Raw genomic sequence first — 22,500 nt, 5'->3', positions numbered from 1 at the left:
ATATATATATATTTATAAATATATATTTTAAAATATAAAATAATACATTAAAACTATATATATAATTTTTTTTTCAACAGTTTTGTTTGATAGGTTCATGTGTAACTTAAAATTTCAGAGAGTTTCAAATTTTTTTTAATTAAAAAGGGTTACTAAATGCAGTAATAACCTGGTGATATTCAAAATGTAGATTTTTTTTTCACATTCACTTATTAATGAGAGGTTTCTGATCAGATATGGTTTTAGTTGAAAAATATTAAGTTATGACTATTTTATAAATTAACAATTATTCTGGTCTAAAATGTGAAAACAGTAGAGATTTGAATGCCTTATAATAGTTAAACATTGTGTTCACAGACTGTGTTACACTGACCCCTGCTGGTGTGTGTGTGTGTGTGTGTGTGTGTGTGTGTGTGTGTGTGTCTCCTGCAGGATCAGTATAAGTTCTGCTATGAAGTGGCACTGGAATACTTGAACTCTGGGTAATCTGAGCGGACGCTGGTCTTCTTCATCCTCATCATCCGGACACTGAGACACACGACAGGAAACTGGAGCAGAAGCCATGTTTCCAGCCAGCGTTCGCGTCTGTTCTTCTGTTCCTCCAACACTCTTCTCTTGCCTTGGTCTCACTGGACGCCTGTCGTCATGTGTGTGTGTGGAATGCGGCGTCACATGGATGTTGATTTGATCATTGTTTTTATGAAGTCTCTGTACAGTCTGGTCATGTGCGGCGACTGCTCTGCTCTCTCTGTGGTTGTGTTTGTGTGGAACGATGGAAAAACTGCTGAAACGACCCGTCCCAAGATCCAAAGCTTGTGTCCGTGATCTTTCTTGTTTTGTTTTTGTTTATACTGTAAATAGATGAAGTTCACCAGATAATTTATTCATTGACCGATTTTTGTGAAGCACACCGAGTGACAATCATGTTTTAATTTGGTCATTATTAGCATACGCATATAATAGTGACCAGATTGTATTGTTAACTTTTTATTTATCTGGTATGAAAAAATAAAACAACATAAAAAAAATAAAACCTATAAATACATATCTATATCTGCCAAATCTGTCGTGCGTGTGTTTTTTCTGCAAAGGGAAGCCAGATAGCTTCAGATGTGTTTCAGTAGTATATTCTTTATTATGCACAGGGAACACAGTGAATTTTAATATGCATTGACCGGTTACATCTGTTAGATACCGTATCCCACAATGCAACAGTGTTATTTTAATAGTATTATTGTTTTCATGAATATTCTTTTTTTTTTTTTTTGCTTGTTTACAAATTTTCATTTTAGGTTAAAAAAAATTAATTTTGTTGTTTGCCCTTTTTAGTAGATATTGTTTATATATATATATATATATATATATATATATATATATATATATATAAAACAAAAAATATATATTAAAAGACGAGAGTGGTAAATGTTACAGACATATTATCATGGAACTGTTCAGTCTATTATTGATTTTTATCTCCACTTCACTTTTATCCAAGGAGACAGAACTATTTGCACTGTATTTATCTGTGGGACAATATTCACACAATACTATAACCTAGAAATGATTTAAAGGGGTCACTTTCAGGTCTCAGCAGCACGAATTATGTGCCCAGCAACATCTGATTCAAATATTATGCTGATTAACAGTGAGTGGTGGTTTCAGGCATTACTCTTATAAAAGACTCTTATTCTGTCTGAAAGAATGAACAGACCACACTGAAGGCGGAGCGATTCGACCAATCAGATGAGAGGAGTGTTTTAGCGCCGCCCACAAGTGCGAATCAAATATTGAAGCCAAACCAATTTGTAAACCTCAAACGAAAAAATGAGAAATCGAGCCAAAATTTCATTTTCCGTTTGTTAAACTAAACAGAAAAACAAATAAACGAGCCATTTTTTGCATTTCTTGTTATTGTATTAGCTGCACCCTTTTCATTCCAAAATAGAATAATGAACGAACGAAAAAGTACACGGACCTACACGGATCGAAGATATGTAGTAAATTTCCTACCATAAATATATAAAAACTAAATTTTTGATTAGTAAAATGTATTGCTAAGAACTTCGTTTAAAGGTGATTTTCTCAATATTTAGTTTTTTTTTTTTTTTGCTCCCTCAGATTCCAGATTTTCAAATAGTTGTATCTCAGACAAATATTGTTCTTTCCTAACAAGCCTCACATCAGCTCTCTTGTTTTAAAATCACCTCTCTGTTATTCTCTGTCTCTCAGACAGATAGAAATGCAGTTTTGGGTATCAGACAAAATTGATATTTTCTGAAATCGAAAAGCAATCTATCACAACTGTATCTGGTTAAAACGGCTTTGTATTTTATTTGTAGGCCTATATATTGTAGGATCTTGTTGTCTAGGCTTATTAATAATATCACACAATCAGCATTTATTGTGAGTTTCAGTTAAAAACCCCATACTGCTTGTTGTGAGTTTGAGTTCACGTGTCTGTCCAGAAGAGGCCAGCAGAGACCGACTCTTAACTTCAGGCAAATTAAGAAGAAAAACAAAAGCAAAATAGAGACTCCAAAAATATACTTTTGAACACTGAAAAGGTTTGTGTTGTAATCTGAAGAGTTCAATAATTATAACTTCACAGATTATTGAAAAAAAGAATGGTAAGTTCATAAAGAGCTGAAGTTATTCAAAGAGTCTCGTTGAAGGACTTTTAGTGAAGCTTTCAAGAACCAAACTAATGTCACTAAACTCCGTTCATCCATTATGATATTGTGCACCTTCTGAAGGATGACGTCATTACACAAATGTTTGTCAAGTTTTTTTTTTTACTTTTATTCCTTAGAATTTTTTTTTTAATCCTTAAAATTTGAGTTTAAAACATTTTTCCCAGAATATTCTTTGGATAAAAGCGTCTGCTAAATGTTGAAATGTAAATATTCAGATATATAGCCTATTATCATTATATATATATATATATATATATATATATATATATATATATATATATATATATATATATATATATATATATATATATATATATATATATATATATATATATATATATATATATATATGTATATATATATGTATATATATATATATATATATATATCTGAATATGTTGGATAGTGTTAGTTATATATTGGATGTATTGAATAGTACTAATGATCAGGGGTACGTAATGAACTGCAGTTTTGAACTTAAATCAAATCAAGTCGCATATGTGTGAATGTGCTTTATCCGGCGTTTTATGATTGACAGCTGCAGTCATCCAATCACATCCGCACTTCTAGAAGCGTTGAGTTCCGCTCAGCCAATGGTTGTGCGACTAACAGCGACGCGCCCAGCCTGTCAGAGCGAGTTCAGCCAATCCAGCGCGCTCATTCTTGCATAATTAACGCAGGCTCGCGGTGGGCAGTGACGCAGGGTCTCAGACTTTCCTCGCAATTCATCGAAAATACTCGCTTCGCTCGGCGGAACGGATTCATAGTATTTCCCTTTCAATCTTCACGACGCTGGAAGTCAAAACCGGGTCAAACCCATGTGATTTCGTTTGTTCAGACCAGACGCACCCTCCTCTTTCATGTGGATATTGATGCGGTAGAGAACAGATAAAGATGCCGCAGCCGAAATCGCGAAAGATCGCCGTCCTGGGCTACAGATCCGTCGGTAAGTGGCGTTGCGACGCATCGTTTGCATCGGATGCCAATGCATGAGATTCGTGTGAATGTCACCCGTCGTTCACGCATGCATTTGATCACAGGCTGAAGTGTGCACGCTCTGTGACACATCAGATCCTGAAACGCACCGTGCATCCTCATGCATTTAACCCTAACCTGTCTTTAGGACGCGAATGCGGTTCTGCAGATGCATGCAGGCCTCAGTCTAGTCTCAGAGTGCTTATTATTTCATGCATTTTCATTGTGTCTGTTCGTATCTTCTGTACACATGTCAGCATCTCACAAGAGGCCTGTATTCATTTACAGGAGCTTCATGATATTTATATAAAAGGGTTTCAATCATGAGACACAAATATGAGCATCCTAACATAAGACAGCTAAATATTTTCATGTATAAAGACTTGATTCTGATTATTATACTTGATATATACTTGAGTATGATATTATATTTGGAAAATATTTAGTTTTTGATTTATTTTATTCTACTCACTGTAGTTCTGCACTGATAGATGGATAGATAGAACGAAATAATGTTGAATATATGGATAGATTTATATATTTAATTATACTATGCTTATATCCTTTTTATTTTAAAATGTAATAATTTTTATTATTGAATTATTTATTTTAATATAATTATGTATTATAGGAATTAATATAATATTAATCTATTAACCTTGTACGTGCAAACATACTTGACAATAAAGAGCTTTCTAATTACTTATTTTAATTATTTATTTATAATGTCTAATTGTATATGTTGCTTTTATTTAGATCTGTTTTTATTTTACATTTGTAATAATAGTTTTATAATTGAATTATTTTAATATAATTATTAAGTATATTAATATATTAATGCATTATTTCTGAATCAATTACAGTGTGGTGTTGTGAAATGAGTTTAGACGTTGCAAGATTATCCAATCAGAGCCCAGATCCAAGTCTTAATTGTAACCCATATCAGTTTATTAACCGATATATCGGCCGATATTTTGAGATTATCGGCATCAGCCAGTAGCTGCTACTTTATATCAGTTACAATTAACAGTCAACGGTAATAAATAATGCTTTTAAAAATATATTTTTTTAGGGAAATGTGTACAAATGTTTTAAAAAATCAGTTTGTGTGTCTACATCTGAACATATACATACATAACATATATACTGTATATACCAGCATTATACCAGCAATCTATACCTAGTTACTGTATCAGCCTCTAATAAAACTATTTAATTGAAAACAAGCTCATATCACAAGATTCTGATCTCAAACACACATTTTGTGTAGAATTAGTTCTATATTCAGTTTTAATGTGTTTCTCTTCACAACGAGTGACTCAGAAGATCAGACTCTGATCTTTCCCATCAGCCCACTGGAGTCAGATACTGATCTGCTGAATGGTATTGTGTCATTTAGAGCAGATTTCTTCTCTCTGCAGTTCAGCGTTTACACAGAACATGCATGTGCTGATGTGTGTGACGCTTGAGAGAACATACCAACATCACATCAGAACACACACGAGTGCATTTCAGCCTTTGTGAGAAGTTCTGCTCACACAATCACCACCAAACCTCCAGCATTTAATCAAGTCACAGAGAAGTCAAAGAGGTTTGCTTAGTGTGGTGTATGTATATAAATAAATAAATGCACCAAAATTATATTTTATATAAAAAAATTTAAAAAAGAATGTTTTATGTAGTTGAAAGCAGAGAAATCATATATATTTATATCTTGTTTTTTTTATGCTGTTTTGATTTCAATATATTCAGTCGCCAACATTTCAGTGCATCCAGGTTATTAAAGTGAACTGAAATTAAAATTAAAACCATAAAAAACTACTTGAATTTTAAGGGGGAATTTTTATTTATTTATTTATTTTTTACTTTATGTACTAAAATAACTAAAACGGAAATAAAAGCTATATAGACACATTAAAAAAAATACAATTACTAAAACTTTAACTAAAATTTAAATACAAAAACAGAAAAAAAAATATTAATAAAAAATACAAAAGCAGAAAATAAAAACAAAATGGTAATAAAAAATACAGAACAGAAAATAAAAACAAAATGGTAATAAAAAATACAGAACAGAAAATAAAAAAACAATTCAAAATATTAATATTTTTTTTTAATACAAATCATTATTATGATATATTATTTTACATGTTCATACTACAAACAATGATTCTGTTTTTGAGTGATTTGCCAAAACATATTTTTGAAAGCGTGCAGAAAAATCCACGTTTGCTTTAGGTTTAATTTAATGAAGCTGTCAGCTCTTATAAAGTAATTTCAGGCTTCAATATGGCAGATGCACGTGAACTTTAACCTCAGATAACATGATGTACGTTTAAGCCGTCTCAGTTCTGCGCTCGTGACATTTCTGGCTCTCTGCTCAATATATCTCAATGCCGTTATCTTCACTAGTCTCACTAATGAAGGCCTTTGAGTTTCTGATGCTGATGCTGGACTCTGATTCCAAAAGCAGTGCAGTATAAAGTCATTAAACCCGCCTGATGCTATTGAGTACAGTATTCTGCGTGCCCACATCTGGGCTGTGTTTGCAGGGGGTCACACACAGCCGATGGGAACTATATGTTCCTGATCCGTTTGCTCCTGTTTCACGCTCTATTTATAGAAGCTGATGAGGAACTCTGCTTGAAATCGATGTGTTTCCATTAAAACGGAGGGAAGGCAGGGCAGCTGCTGCTCTCTGATGGCTTTACTATCGAGAAACGCTTGTAACGAACAACTCAAAGCTGACTTTGAGTTGCAAAGCCTTTATAGAATCTTAAATTAATATTCCTGATCTAATCGTGAAGGATTCATATCTTCTAATGGAAACAAATGTTAATTTTTGTTGTTTTCTTCAGCTTGCTTCATTTCTTAAATGGTTTTCTGTTAGTTGACGCCATTAATTGATTACTTTATCAACCTTTCTTCCTCTTCTCTCCATCTTCCAGAGATGTTACAATAGACAATCCAATTTTTAATATTAGAGGTCAACCGACTGATCGTTTTAGCCGATTTATCGGTACCGATATCTGATTACTGGAATAGAGCATTATCGGTATAATCCATACCGATAATTTACAAGACCGACCTCTAGAGGCCAAATATCTGAGCCCTCCTAAAGTTTAGCATCTTTAAAAGCCATCCTGTTTGTATTTAGGCCTATACAGAATGTGTTATAACATTTATATAACATTATAACATTAATTGAAGCTATGAAATGCTGATTGGTTTAAATGATCCTTCAAAGAGCCGGTCTTCCGTTCCGAAGCCTCCCGATGTTCCTGTGGACTTTTCCTTATCAATGAGAGCTCGCATTTACAAACGCTGGATGCGGAGAGGAGAGGAACTGACCGTTGTTATAGCAACAGGCTGCAGGGTGAATCTGCCCACACACTCGTGTGTGTGTGTGTGTGTGTGTGTGTCCTGGGTTACTACCACTGTTGGCAGCTTCATCACAGACGCTCTTCTGAATGGAGACGTGTTTCATCACACGCTGAGATCCAAATCAGAGAAATCATATTTTGCATTAAAAAATGGAGCTTATTTTTGGCTTCATGGCAGTATCTTTAGAAGTTCAGACAATTGTTTGACTTGCTTCATTTGGGGTTATGATTTGTGACCTTGGACCATAAAACCAGTCATAAGAGTCAGTTTTTCGATATTGAGATGTATGCATCATCTGAAAGCTGAATAAATCATCTCTCCATTGATGTCTGGTTTGTTCTCATGATCTGAAGGTTAAGATGGTCGTTCTCTCTGACTGTGTGACGTTTGTGTGTTTCAGGGAAATCCTCCTTGACAATACAGTTTGTGGAAGGCCAGTTTGTCGACTCCTATGACCCCACGATTGAAAACAGTAAGTCAATCAGTTCACATCCTACTGTAAAATTAATCAGAATCATGATAATTTAGGGTTTAGAATTAAAATTTGCTCTGTGAAGTGATAATATGACCATGGATGATGTGCATTTCTACCGTGCTTGTGAATACTCCAATTTGTATGCAAATGACTCTTATGAATCAGTTCTGTGATTGTGACTCACCGAATCGTTCGGTTACTCAACATCTGACTCACTGAACTGAATCATTCACACTTTTTTACGTAACTCCTTTGATCTTATTCAATTAGCTTTCATTATTAGGGACATTTTATATATTATGTTACATTAAAATATATATAAAATATGGAAAAGTTGGGCACTTTAATAGAATTAATCACAAAATTAGATGAAAAATGAGTGTTTGTGATATGGACAGACTAATTGATCTTTAATGGCTTGTGTGTGTGTGTGTGTGAGTGTGTGTGTTAATAATCTGAATGTATTGTCCTGCCGTGTGCCTGGTTCTGATGTGACTCTTATGATGGGAAAGTCTTAAAGGGGTGTGTCATAACTCAGCTATCAGTCAGTGGAATGGGCCGAGTGGGTGGAGTCTACTTGAGTGGGCGTGGCCTCCACTGCGATGACTCCACCTCCACCGTTCTGTGCTTGAGTTTATGAAGGCCTTAAAAAAAGTGTTTGTAATAACTAGAAAATAAAATTTCAGTGTTTGTTTGACAACTGTAAATGAAATGTTTTTTCGTTGGATGTTTAGTGAGACGTTTTCATAATTTGAGACATCATTTCACTGTTTGCATCGGCCGGTAGCTCTTGAACTCGATCCCAAATCATCACATTTTCATGATTTCTGAAGATCATGTGACACTGAAGACTGGAGGAATGATGCTGAAAATACAGCGGAGCATCACAGAAATACATTACACTTTAACACAGATTCACACAGAAAACAGATGTTTTAGATTTTAATAATATTTAAAAAAAATTCTAGTTTTTGATCTGGCGTCTTTTATTTATTTTTCCAGCATTTACGAAAATGATCACGGTGAACGGTCAGGAGTATCACCTGCAGCTGGTGGACACAGCAGGACAGGTGAGAAACTGTGTTCGGTCAACGAGTTCACCTTTAAATCTTGATTACAGGGTTCCCACCCTTCTTGAAAGTACTTGAATTTCAGACCTATGGATTCAAGGCCTGGAAAGTACTTGAAAACTAACATAGGTCCTTGAAAGTGCTTGAATTAAATTTGAAATCAGTTTTGTTTATGCTGCTATTTTTAAAATTGTCCAATATGTGCTTCTGTCAAAAACAACAAAACACGGGGGGTTATCTGTTTGATCTCTGACGCGATCGAAGTTGATTCTGTGCTTGCTTGATCAAATTATTATTATTATTATTTTTTTTATGTTGTAGATTTAAGTAGCAAATGAGAATAGCTAAAAAATCTATGCATGAATTTTGACACAAAGGTCTTTCAGTTTTGTTTATGATTATTAAAGCAACGGTTTTTAAATTACGAAAGAATATGTAAATGTTTGGGGTAAAAAGCACCCCCGCTGTAGCGACTAAAGGCGCCATGATTAACATGATAATAAATACACTGCTGACTTTTCCATTTGTTGACATGATATGGTTAGATTCAGATGCTAAATACCATATTAAGTCCTTGGAGATAATCATGTTTAGAATGAAACCATTATATTTAAAAACGCTATTAATAATGGGAAAGGGCAAATTCAATGGGATTTACAATAAAAAGAGATTTACAAAATAATTTTGACACGTCTCCATAATTTCACATTTAACAGCTTTTTATTAAAAAAGAAAAGCTGAGACAAATTCATTCTTAATTTAAAAACTCTTTAAAAACCAGTGTAATGCATTTTTTATCAATATTTCAGAAACTGCATGTGAATATATATTACCAGTATTGAATTTTAAAAACGGTTTAATTTTATAAAACCTACACATTCAAAACATCATATTTACTCTGACATTTCTTTATATAAATATTAAGTGTAAGTGAAATGGTAAGTACAGTAAGGACTTTCATGATGTTATGTGCTGGGGGTGTGAATTTCAAAGGTGCTTGATTTATTAAAATAGTGCTTTAAAAAGTCCTTGAAAGTCCTTTAATCTGGTGTTCATGAAAGAGTGGGAACCCTGTGATTAAAAAAAAATTAAATGAATAAATTACTAAAACTGAAAAACAGATCAATTAAAGCTTAAATTGACAAAAGCAAATAACAAAATGAAAATGATCAGTACGTTCTTCTAAAAGCATCATGTCTGTTTTGAATTGCTCTGTTTCAGGACGAATACTCTATTTTCCCGCAGACGTACTCTATAGATATCAACGGCTACATTCTGGTGTATTCAGTCACGTCAAATAAAAGGTAAGAGATCACAGATCACTGCTCCTGAAGACTGTCAGAATATGGGTTATGAATAAAACAAAGCATCTGGGAGATGACGTCTCTCTTCTAGAAGATCTCCGCTCCCTCACAGAGTTATTAAATGAGATCATATTTGATGGATGGTAAGCGCTGATCTCAGACCTGTGGGTCTGTGTTCACTCTTCGTCATCTTCTTCGTCTCCGGATGTTTGATGTTAATGAAATGATGAGGTTGTCATGCTCTGCTTTCTGTTTCATCCTTTAACCAGTTGTAAGATCTCAAGCAGAGATGCACAAAAAATCTAACTAAACTGGCTCTATGTGATTATTAATTTACAACAAAAGAAAAGGGAAGCGTTTAATATAAAGAAATACGTTTGCTGTTGTTTTGAACCATGACAATGGACATTTTACAGGTGTAGAATATTATTTGTTTTTGCTTAAACTTTTTTTTTTCAGTTAATATTGCAATGGTAATATTTTTTACTTTGATTGTAATTGCCATTTTTGTTTTGTTTATTTTATATATTTTTATTGTCGTTTTCTGATCATTTCTGATCTGTCTCTCCTCTTCCTTGCAGTTTTGAAGTAGTACAAGTTATCCATGAAAAGTTGCTGGATATGGTGGGAAAAGTACAGTAAGTACATTTTATAAAAAAAATAAATAATAATAATATATATATATATATATATATATATATAATATTTGTTTTTACTTAGCATTTCTAAAGTTCAGTAGTTTTCAAAGAAAAATGCATATAAATGTTAAATTATATTAATTATATTTGCAAAGTTCAGGTTCCCCCCCAATTAATTAATTTATTTATTTTATTAGCACTGGCCAGGTTTATTTCCCCCCTAACACAAATATTAAATTGAATTGGTTTTTAACGTGTGTGTGTGTGTGTGTGTGTTTTTTTAGCAGCATTTGCAAAATTCAGGTTTTGTCCAAATTAAACAAATGTACACAATGTAATGATTTCTGAGGAAGATGTGATGTTTAATAAGAAGACATGCTTGATCTTGAATGTATTGAGGATATGAAGGGGCTCAGTTAATGTCTTTGTGTTATAAATGTATTTTTCCTAGAGTACCCATAATGCTGGTGGGCAATAAGAAAGACCTTCACATGGAACGGTACGTTCGTGTGTGTGTGTGTGTGTGTGTGTGTGTGTGTGTGTGTGTGTGCTCTGATGTACGGGTCGATCTCTGGATCAAGTCCATGCTGGGAACACATTACACACATGCAGATGTTTAATTGTGCATGTTAGTAACCTTTTGATACTCTTAGAATTTTAAAAATATTTTTTAATATTAAAATATTCAATATGTATTACATAAAATACTATTGAATATTATTTTTTATTTTCAGTTTTTATTTTAAATTGTACTTTAAAGGTAAACGTTATTGCTGAGTGTGCTTTTTAAAGTTAGAAACAATCATGAAAGGGTTTCTCTAGTTTTATTTTATTGATATTATCTAATCTGCAAGTACAGTTAAAAAAAAAAATGTTTAAGATTTGAGTGCACAAGTGCAGATCCTCAGCGCACATCAATCATAGGTCAACTTTTTCTTGATTTCACTGTTTTTTTTTGTTTAGTTTTTTTTTTTTTTTTTTTTAAGTCAGAGACCTTATCTATGTTGCATGTAAAATTTAAATATGTAATGTACTAATTAGGGGTGTGCCCGAAACAGAATACCTTATTCGGAATGGCACAGATTCAAAAACAAATAATGGACAGGGAATAATTCTGCCTGAATATTCGGCTGAAGCTGACACAGTCTGGTGTTGGCTAGATAACAGTTGAGCCAGGGGATCAGCGCAATATTATACACAGACCTCTAAAGTCACGAGTGTGAAGTGAATGAATGTAAACTTTATGAATGAAAAGAGCGCAAATCAAACACTGCATTGCTGTTGCCTCTCCATGAAATCAGAGCTTGGCAAGAGTAAAATCACCTATAATAATACATCATACACAGTCTATTTGTATACAGGTGCTTCTCAATAAATTACAATGTTGTGAAAAAGTTCAACTCAAATTGTGAAACTCGTGTATTAAATAAATTCAATGCACACAGAATCAAGTAGATTATGTCTTTGGTTCTTTTAATTGTGATGATTTTGGCTCACATTTAACAAAAACCCATCAATTCACAACAAATTAGGATATGGTGACATGCCAATCAGCTAACCAACTCAAAACACCTGCAAAGATTTCCTGAGCCTTCAGAATGGTCTCTCAGTTTGGTTCACTAGGCTACACAATCATGGGGAAGACTGCTGATTTGACAGTTGTCCAGAAGACAATCATTGACACCCTTCACAAGGAGAGTAAACCACAAACATTCATTGCCAAATAAGCTGGCTGTTCACAGAGTGCTGTATCCAAGCATGTTAACAGAAAGTTGACTGGAAGGAAAAAGATGCACAACCAACAGAGAGAACCGCAGCCTTATGAGGATTGTCAAGCAAAATCTATTCAAGAATCTGAGTGAACTTCACAAGGAAATGACTGAGGATGGGGTCAAGGCATCAAGAGCCACCACACACAGACGAGTCAAGTTAGAAAATGAGAACGTTTGAGTTGCCTTGGAAACTAAATGAAAAAGTTTAGGTTTGGTTCGGAAATGAATAAAATGACAATAAAAATAGTAATATAAAAAAATGACTAATGCATGTAACAGAAATGAAAAAAACTACAGTTAACATTAAATTGAAGACACAACATAAAAGCAGCAGTGCTCTGATTAAACGGATGTTTTTTAACTGTAGGTATGTTGTGTGTGTGTTATTTCTGAAGTTGACTGGTTGTGTTTCTCTCAGTGTGATCAGCTGTGAAGAGGGCAAAGCTTTGGCAGAATCCTGGAACGCAGCGTTCATGGAGTCCTCGGCCAAAGAGAATCAGGTGATGATGCGCTTCCTGTCTCCCCTCTTCCTCTTCCTGTAGTGTGTTCTGACTCTCAGCAGACACTGATTGATGATCTGATGATTCTTTGAATCAGCTGACATCCTTGAATTATTGAGACTCGAGAGCTTCATTCTCTGCTGAAGCCCACTGTGTGATTTACAGTCACTGCATTTATTATTATTATTATTATTATTATTATTAGGGTTGTTTCGATACCACACAATACCTAAACTTTAATCTTTGGTATGTTGATGATGCAGACGCCTGTGTTTACATTACAATTGTAATTTAAATAAAAAATAAATTGAGTAGAAACTGTTATTTTTGTATCACTGAGATACTATTATAGTTTTTGTTTATTTCAAATTAGTTTTTACTTTTATAGTTTAACTTTTTTATTTTAATTCAAGTTTTAGTCATTTTTATTTATTTTTTATGTTTAATATAGTTTTTATTTATTTTACTTCAGTTCTAGTTATTTTAGGACATTCAGCGAAACTAAATAAAAATGATAATTATTTTGTTAGCAACTAGCAGAAATAAAGTTTATATATATATTTATATATATATTAGATTTTATTTTTATATTTTATTCATGTTTTTTGTTTTTGTTTCTATGTCTGTAGTTTTTACTTATTTTATTTTGAGTTATTATAGTACATTAAGTGAAAGTAAAAATTTACTTTTTTTATTATTATTATTATTATTCCAGTTGAAGTTTATTCCATGTAATTAAAAAATATATAGTTTTTAGTGCCTGTGGCTCAAGTGGTAGAGAATTGCGTTAGCAGCACAAGGTTGTGGGTTCGATTCCCAAGGAACACATGTTAGGTAAAATGTTAACCTGAATGCACTGTAAGTCACTTTGGATAAAAGCATCTGCTAAATGCATAAATGAAAATTAAATGTAATGTAGCTGAAGTGAAAGTCGTTTCAGCTGCCAGTTGAGTGATGAATGAATCACGATGATGATTTTAAAGTGATTTTAGTGTGTGTGTGTGTGTTGGCAGACGGCTGTGGAGGTGTTTAAGAGGATAATCCTGGAGGCGGAGAAGATCGACGGTGACGCTCCTCAGGGCCGGACATCCTGCTCCATGATGTAGATAACCCCGCCCTTCCCTGTCATGACCCCGCCCCTGGCCCCGCCCCTCTCCCACAGTCTGCCCCGCCCACCGGAGAACCAGCACAAACTTTCCTAGCAAGCATGTTTGTGTGTTTGAGGCTGGCGTTTGGGCTTGGCTTGTGTTTCTGCTCCAGTTCTAGGGTTCCCAGATATGAACAGGGTTCGAGACGTTGATCTTGAGATGTTTCTAGAAAAGTGTGTTTCCAGCTCCTCCTGCAGCACTGGACACTGGGAAACACATCCCTCTACTTGAAGTGGCTAACTGCCTGTTTCCTGCATAGACATGTCCGCTTTTTCTTTTAAACTGGTTTTATACTTCACCTGACTTTACGTTTTTTAGATGTGTGGTATTTTTCTTTAATTTATTCTTTTGTGAGACCGAGTCTGTCCGTGGCATTCCTGAATAACACACAGCCTTACGTTTGCGTCTCGCTCTTCTCTACCTCTCATCCTTCGCTCTGTTCCCCGAATATTTATAAATCGTGTTTCTTAAACTTAATTATGGCCAATAAAGCCGGCAGCATTCATTCAGAAGTGAATGTTGTTGGACTTTTTTTGATTGTAATCATTAAACGCAGCATTTTGTTTCACTATCTCTCGAGTCGCTTGCTGTGATTTATTATAAACACTAGACGTGTGTCTATACAAAAACCTGTTCTTGATAAGAAAATGTCATTTTTATTATATATTAATGTTTTAACACACACAGAATTTTTTTTTATGCCTGGAAATATCATATAGATTTCTTGTGTTTAATTTAAATAAAGTATAATTAAAATAATGAGATTTTGGTTTGGTAAAATGTGCAACATTTCTCATTTTCATTTAAAGTTTATATCCTTAAATATCTGAAACTATAAAAAATAGTTTAAACTATAAAGAAATATTTTTTAAATTGAAAATTCGGATAGAAAAACTAAAATTAAAAATGTTAACTAAAACAAAAAGTCATTGCTTAAAATTAAGAAAAATATCATTTTATTTCAGTTTATTTAAAGTTGATTTCCATATCTACATTTGAAATAAAAATAAAATACAAAATAAACTAATAAAAATGGCAAAAACAACAAAAATAATAATACATTTGAAAATCCAAATGAAAAAAAGCTAATAAAAAATATTAATAAAAACAAAAAAAAAACATTCAGTTTTGATTTTAACATGATTTAAAGTTATGGACAAAAAAGCATAAAATGATAAAATAATAATAAAGGTGATTGGAGGTGATAAAATGTATGTGTTTTGTAATTTATTATTTAAAAAGTTCATTCTCCGTTTCAGTTTAATTAAAAAGCTTAACCTTTTGACTCGATTTTGTTGGTTTCTGTCAGATATCTATCAAAGATATATTTATATTACATTAAATTCATTTTCTTAACATGTTTTCTGGTGAGTATTGTTTAGTCCATCCTTTTATAAATCCCTTGAACTAGCAGAGGCCGCTTCCTGAATGTCGTCACCCTGCAGGAAGTGACATCATTTTGGAGGGAAAACCACACCGAGATCAGTGGACTTGATGAATTCTGGGATGATTTGTGATGTTTGATGGTTTGTGTCGCTCTAAAAACATTCATCCTGTTTGATCAAATAAAACAAATCAATTTGATAAAATCAGTATGTCAAAAGATGCTTAAAATATGTATTTATTTTTTAGTGAATTAAGCGACAAACAATCCATAAAGTCGGTTTCAATAACAACAGGTATAGTTTGAGTGAGTGAGTGAGTGAAGTGACATTCAGCCAAGTATGGTGACCCATACTCAGAATTTGTGCTCTGCATTTAACCCATCCGAAATGCACACACACAGAGCAGTGAACACACACACTGTGAGCACACACCCGGAGCAGTGTTCATCATTTATGCTGCGGCGCCCGGGGAGCAGTTGGGGGTTCGATGCCTTGCTCAAGGGCACCTAAGTCGTGGTATTGAAGGTGGAGAGAGAACTGTACATGCACTCCCCCCACCCACAATTCCTGCCGGCCCGGGACTCGAACTCACAACCCTTCGATTGGGAGTCCGACTCTCTAACCATTAGGCCATGACTTCCCCTGTTTTATTATTTACTCATGTATTTATTAAAATACAAATAGAAAATAGAAAAAACTAATTCTAAATATTAACTTAAAAACTACTAATAAAATGGCTTTTTAATAAGATTAATAAAAACTATATAGAAATTTTAAAAATAAAACGTTAAAATGAAAAGAAAAAGTGTAAAAAAAATTTTTTTATTTGTATTATTTATTAATGTATTTATTAAAATACAAATGAAAAAATATAAAAATTAAAATTCAAAATATTATTAACCAAAAAAAAAGATGACTTTTAAATAGTTTTTAGCTTTTTAATAAGATTAATAAAACTATATAGATATTTAAAAAATAAAACCTAAAAATGACAGTTAAAATAAAATCTAGTAAAAATTACAAAAACACAATTATTGATTTTTTTTATTATTTATTAATGTATTTATTAAAATACAAATGAAAATATGAAGAACTAAAATTCTAAATATTGTTAATTTAAAAAAAAAATCATTACAGGAAATAATTATTTATTTTTTATTTTTTCAGCTAAAAACATTCAGATGATTTCCTGATTTAATTACGTTTTTACTGATAAAACAAAATACATAGAAGTGTTTAAATAAAACATAAAAATGACAAAACTCACAAAACGACTAAAACTAACTCAAAACACAAACAGAAAACAAAATAACTATGAATGAAACTGTATAGTACATCAGTTAAATCTGTGTGCCGGTGTTTCATCAGTTCAGATCTGATGTAGATGTGAGCGATGCTGGTTTGTCCTCGATCCGAGAGCGTCCAGATTCCTCCCGAATCCTGGTGTCTTGCTTCAGATCCTCAGAAAGGAAGGAAGGATCAGCTCGTGTCAGAGATCTGCAGAAGCCAGCAGAATCTCGTGATGAATCAGCAGCTGGAGGAAAGTGTGCCGTCAGCACAAGCCCAAAGCTCTCCATTGTGTGATCTTTGTGCTGCGGATCTGGCCAGATCCTATATATTGACCCGTCCAACTTTCCCCTCTCACACTTTCTCTCGTGTGGGTGAGTTTGGACACGATCCAGTGGAAAATGTCGCAGTATTCTGGAAAGGTAAGAGTTCAGAAACCACATCAGATCCTCTCCTGAGTCCAGGCCCTTTCATGTTAGTGGAGATGACTTTATTTTATTTGTTTTTGTTAAATGTCGGATTAGATTTTTTAGATCATTTTAGTCTTATTTATTTTGTTGAATAATTCAGTTTAAACTTAACTAGAATTAAAAATTTTGCCTTGACAACTAGCTGAAATATTATAATTAGTAAATTATTATTATTTTTTTTAGTTAATAATTAACATTTTTACATGCCATTTTACAGTTTGACACCAGTTCATATTTTGAATTAGTTTGTTTTTTTATATATGTTTTCATTTTAATGTTCGTTAAAATTTAAGTATTTTTGTTTCAGTGTTTTTGTAACTTGTATTGTTTTTAAATGTCCATTTAGTTTTGATTCATTTTTATCTTTTTATTTTTAATATTTGCATTAGATTTAAATTTTAAATTTTACTTTTTATATTAAAGTATTTTAGTTTTGATGTTTTTGTAATTTTTCAAATGCCTATATAGTTTGATTATTTAATTTTATTTTAATTTTCTGAATCATTTAACAGTTTAACTATAATTTATAATATAATTTATGGTACTATACTAATAATTTTAGTAAATATTTTAGGAATTTCTTAAAAAAAAGTCTATATATTTTTTTATAAATGTTTATGCATTAGTTTTAGTCTATAATATTGGTCTATAATAGGTATTTATCTATGTATTTATTTATTTTACCATGCTACTAAATAGTCTAAACAAATTTGTTTATTAGTTTTTGATAATTTAGTTTTATATAATATAAGGAAAATGTTGCCTTTGGCCTTTTTTTTTGTTAATCTATATATATTCTTCTTTTTATATTTATTAAAAAAAATGTATCAGTGTTTATTTTTATTTAAGTTTTATTTTTTTGTTTTTGAGTACATCTTCAGACAAAAAAAATTGAAAACTAGCTGTCAAAAAGTACTTTTATTTTATTTATTTTCGCTACATGTTGAATTAAATCTTTATTTTTTCAGTTAATGTTAATTTAATTTCAAGTAACGTTTTAAAGATTTTAGTTGAAAGTGACAGTATTAACCTCGTCTTGGAGAGTTCCTGTCATCTTTATATGACACTCACAGCTGAAGAAACTCCTCTTCAGAGGGTTTTGTCCTGATTGTGTAGTCTGAGCGCGCTCCTGTGCTCCTGCGCTCCTCAGATCGTGTTTTACGAGGGCCGCTGCTTCACCGGCCGCCGGCTCGAGGTCTTCGGAGACTGTGATAACTTCCAGGACCGAGGCTTCATGAACCGAGTGAACTCCATCCGTGTGGAGAGCGGCGCCTGGATCTGCTTCGATCATCCCGACTTCAAGGGCCAGCAGTACGTCCTGGAGCGCGGAGAGTACCCCGAGTTTCAGCGCTGGAACTCACACAACGATCACATGGGCTCCTGCAGACCCGTCCGCATGGTGAGAGCCAAAATATTACCCTTAGTCTGCTCTGAAACCGTTTCCACTCAGAGATCCCTAGTGCTTTTCACAACACACGTTGAATTTAAGATCACAGTTTGAAGGAGAAAAGCTGAAATTGTTGTCATGTGACTTTTATGAGGCCCATGCATTACAACAGACATGATTTATATTTATACTATTTGCATTTTTTAAAACCTTTGCTATTTTAAAACGCATTATACATTTGTGATAAACATCGACACATGGCCTCGTTGCATTTATCAACAGGAAAAAAATAAGTTGCACGGTTATTTAAGCATATGTAGGATTATTTTAAATTGGTTTTTATTTTTATATTTTTTATTTTAGTGTTTTAGTCATTTTTTTATAGTTTTTTTTTTATTTCAGTTTTAGTTTTTTTATCTTGTTTTTAGTATGTTAATTTTAAATAGTTTATTATTTTTATATTTTAAGTGTTTTTTTTTGTCATTTTAGTATTTTTTTTTAAATCTCTATTTTTTTTATTTAAGTTTTAGTGTTTTGTTTTGCTTTTAGTATGTCAATATTAAATAGGTTTTTATTTTTATATTTTTCATTTTAGTGTTTTCTTGTCATTTTAGTAATTTTTTAAAATCAGTGTTTATTTATTTTTTATTTTAAATGTTTTCAGTATGTACATTTAAAAATATATATATTTTTATATTTTTCATTTTAGTGTTTTCTTGTCATTTTAGTAATTTTTTTTATCCGTTTATTTTTTATTTTAGTTTGTGTTTTTTTTTAGTATGTCAATTTTAAATAGGTTTTTAATTTTATATTTTTATATTCATTTTTTTTGTCATTTTAGTATTTTTTTTTTTAAATCAGTGTTTATTTATTTTTTATTTACTTTTTTTTTTTTTTTTTTAGTATGTACATTTTAAATTGTTTTTTATTTTAATATTTTTCACTTTAGTGTTTTTTTTTAAATCAGTGTTTTTTTTTCAGATTTATTTATTTTAGTACGTCAAGTTAAACTAAACAAAAATGGCAAACTAGCTGACTTTATTTTATTTCAGTTCACACTTTCTTTAGTTGTTGATAACTATAATACCAGTGTTAATTTAAGAGCATTGCATTATGGGATATGTCAGCTGCTGTATTCTACTGCAGTCTATTGTAGAACAGCATGTGTCAGAACTGAAGCGGTGTGTGTGTGTGTGTGTGTGTGTCCAGCACGGCGAGCACCACCGCATGCAGCTGTTCGAGGGCTGTAACTTCACTGGTCAGTGCATGGATCTGTGTGACGACTGTCCCTTCCTCCAGAGCCGAGGCTTCAACACCAGCTGCATCAACTCTGTGCGAGTGTTCGGAGACGGAGCGTGAGTTCACTTCTTCATTCGTTCTAGTTCCTTATTTTGACATTGCCATCTCTATTTGTTTATTGTGGTATTTGTATTTAGCTTTTTATTTAATTATTTCGGTTAGTTGCCAAAGCAGCTTTTCTAATGTTTACGCTTTTGAAGTTGTATTTAAATTTCCATTTAATTATTTTTTTTCTATGTTAAAGTTATGTGCTTTTGTCTTTTTTTTATACATTTCTATTAAGTTTCAAGTTTTTTATTTTAGTACTTCAGCTTAAAAAACATATATTTTTTTATTTTTTATTATCTTTTTTTTTTCGTGAACAATGTTATGTGCTTTTGTCTTTTTTTATTCGTTTCTTTTGATTATATATATATTTTTTATCTAGCTTAAATTTTTACTTACTTTTTATCTTATTTTAATTCATCTCATATTTTACATTTTATTTATTTATTTTATTTATTAAATTTTTTTGTATTAGTTTATTTTGACATTTTCATCTCTATTAGGCTATTAGTATTTCTATTTAGCTTTTTTATCATTATTATTTAGTCATTTTAGTACTTTAACTTAATCATATTTCATTTACTTTTTCCTGCTTTATTTCAATTACCTTTTTTATTTCAGTTTTAGTTATGTTTTGTGATTTGTCCTAGCTAGCCTCTTTTGATATTTCTATTTAGCTTAAATTTTTTTATTATTATTTTTAAGTACTTAATTTTATTTAGTTCATTGCAAAGACTAAATAAAAAATAATCATGTAATATTTTACATTTATTTTATTTCAGCTTAATTAAATTTTTTTTTTCATTTTCTTATTAGTTTTCATTTTGACATTTTCATCTCTATTATTTCTATTTAGCTTTTTTAGTTCGTTTTCAAAGCAACATTTCTAATTTTCGTTTGTTTTTAATCTAAGATTTATTTTATTTATATATCAGCTCTATTTCAGTTACTGTTCAGTTACTTTTTTAGTTAACACTAGTTAATGTTATATGCTTTTGTCTTAATTTTTTAAAAATATTTCTATTTAGCTTAAAAAAAATTTATTTAGTATTTCAATTTAAAAATATATATATTTTTTTACATTATTATTATTTTATTTATCTTTTTTTAGTTTTTAATATTATGTGCGTTTGTCGTTTTTATTAGTTTCTTTTGATATTTCTATTTAGCTAAAATTCTGTTTTAGGTTTTTTTAAGTCCTTAATTTTATTTTAGTTCATTGCCAAGAAAAACATTTCTGAAATGAATCTTTTCATCTAGTATTTTAAGTCATTTAATAGTTATTTTATTTGAGTTATTAGTAAATGTAGTTGTTTGTGTGAGCCTGATCTGGTCTCTGTCTGATCTTCAGCTGGGTGATGTATGAAGAGCCCAACTTCCGCGGCCGCATGTACATCGTGGAGCGAGGTAATTACTGCAGTCATAACGAGTGGCAGGCGCAGAATCCCAACATCCAGTCCATCCGCAGGATCGTCAACTACTTCTAAACCCTCCATCATCCTCATCCTGTTTCTCTCTCAACATGTAAAATAAACTCAGAACCACAATCAAGATGGTATTTTATCACAAGAGTCTCTGTGTCTGTCACTGACTCCAGAACAGCTCTGGCCTTCATTACACTCAAAACACTGAGCAGTTAACGTTACACACACACACACACACACACACACACACATTGACACAATTGTTGACAGAAGATTTCTATTTCAAATAAATGCTGTTCATCTGTAAATCCTGAAAAATAAAATGCATCACAGTTTCCACAAAAATGTTCTGTTTCCAACACTGATAATAATCAGAAATGTTTCCTGAGCAGTAAATCATCACATTTTCATGATTTCTGAAGATCATGTGACACTGAAGACTGGAGGAATGATGCTGAAAATACAGCGGAGCATCACAGAAATACATTACACTTTAACACAGATTCACACAGAAAACAGATGTTTACATTAGAATAATATTTCAGTATTTTTGATTAAATAAGTGCAGAAAAAACTATGTTTTTAGAAATATTAAATATTTCACTTTGTCCAATTTTTTTTAATATATATTTGAAAACTAATAACACTGAATTAAATGTGAAAAGCAGCCGAAAAACACAAACGGTATTTTCTTGTAAAAAATATTTCTATAATATTTTTTCTAATTCACAACCCATATATATATATATATATATATATATATATATATACACACACACATCAGCGTCCTGTTTCTGAAATATGCTGGAAAATAGGCTTTGTACTGTTTAAAAATGCATATTTACAAAAAGCAACGGGGTCGACGGGGGCACAGATTAAAGTTCATGAAGATTGGCAAAACATGTTTTTTTAGGCGGTACACGGTCCCTTTAAGTGGACCGTACGAAGATCTCTGTTTATATTGCGTGCTCATGAATTTCAATGAGCTGACTCCTTATTGGCTGCCAGTGGTGAGTGGGCGGGAGTCAGCAGGTGAATGAACGAATCCTCCTTTGGCGAAGGTTGAGCTTATGGATATTAATTAGGTCACATGACTCGCTCCAGGAAGTGAAGTTAGCGTCCTCATGAATATTCATGAGGCGAGACTTCGCTACAGTGTAGCGCTCGATGGCGGGGTGTTTGTGATCGGAATGGCTGAAGGAGCAGATTCTTGTTTTCTGGGGTTCGATTTCAGCACGCAACAG

The 22,500-nt window shown here is 32.2% G+C and overlaps 5 protein-coding genes across 15 annotated transcripts in view; all 5 read left to right on the top strand.

Moving 5' to 3' along the window:
- Nucleotides 1-1,062, top strand: part of LOC132124467 (receptor-type tyrosine-protein phosphatase mu-like) — a 217,330-nt gene extending 216,268 nt beyond the window's left edge. For all 11 annotated transcript variants that reach the window (XM_059535472.1, XM_059535477.1, XM_059535471.1 and 8 more), the window contains one exon: nucleotides 433-1,062. In XM_059535472.1, the coding sequence (XP_059391455.1) occupies nucleotides 433-486 (54 nt within the window). In that variant the 3' untranslated portion in view covers nucleotides 487-1,062. The remainder of the gene's footprint in view (nucleotides 1-432) is intronic.
- LOC132124468 (nuclease EXOG, mitochondrial-like) overlaps nucleotides 1-22,500 on the top strand; it is a 344,294-nt gene that overhangs the window by 86,294 nt on the left and 235,500 nt on the right. The window lies entirely within an intron of this gene.
- LOC132124462 (GTP-binding protein Rheb-like) lies at nucleotides 3,366-14,530 on the top strand. Its single transcript, XM_059535469.1, has 8 exons — nucleotides 3,366-3,639; nucleotides 7,453-7,524; nucleotides 8,530-8,597; nucleotides 9,819-9,901; nucleotides 10,483-10,539; nucleotides 10,991-11,038; nucleotides 12,730-12,811; nucleotides 13,825-14,530. Exons 1-8 carry the CDS (start codon nucleotides 3,588-3,590, stop codon nucleotides 13,915-13,917), a joined length of 555 nt encoding a protein of 184 aa, XP_059391452.1. The 5' UTR covers nucleotides 3,366-3,587; the 3' UTR covers nucleotides 13,918-14,530.
- LOC132123963 (gamma-crystallin N-B-like) lies at nucleotides 16,905-21,342 on the top strand. The gene is made up of 4 exons (XM_059534654.1): nucleotides 16,905-17,053; nucleotides 18,252-18,500; nucleotides 19,698-19,843; nucleotides 21,184-21,342. Exons 1-4 carry the CDS (start codon nucleotides 17,033-17,035, stop codon nucleotides 21,317-21,319), a joined length of 552 nt encoding a protein of 183 aa, XP_059390637.1. The 5' UTR covers nucleotides 16,905-17,032; the 3' UTR covers nucleotides 21,320-21,342.
- The window catches only part of xylb (xylulokinase homolog (H. influenzae)), a 28,405-nt gene continuing 28,257 nt past the window's right edge, over nucleotides 22,353-22,500 (top strand). Inside the window, exon 1 of the mRNA XM_059534653.1 lies at nucleotides 22,353-22,500. Coding sequence (XP_059390636.1) covers nucleotides 22,381-22,500 — 120 coding nt within the window. The 5' untranslated portion in view covers nucleotides 22,353-22,380.

The sequence above is a fragment of the Carassius carassius genome, chromosome 42, assembly GCF_963082965.1.
Source record: "Carassius carassius chromosome 42, fCarCar2.1, whole genome shotgun sequence".
NCBI lineage: Eukaryota > Metazoa > Chordata > Actinopteri > Cypriniformes > Cyprinidae > Carassius > Carassius carassius.
This window is presented reverse-complemented; position numbering and strand designations above follow the sequence as displayed.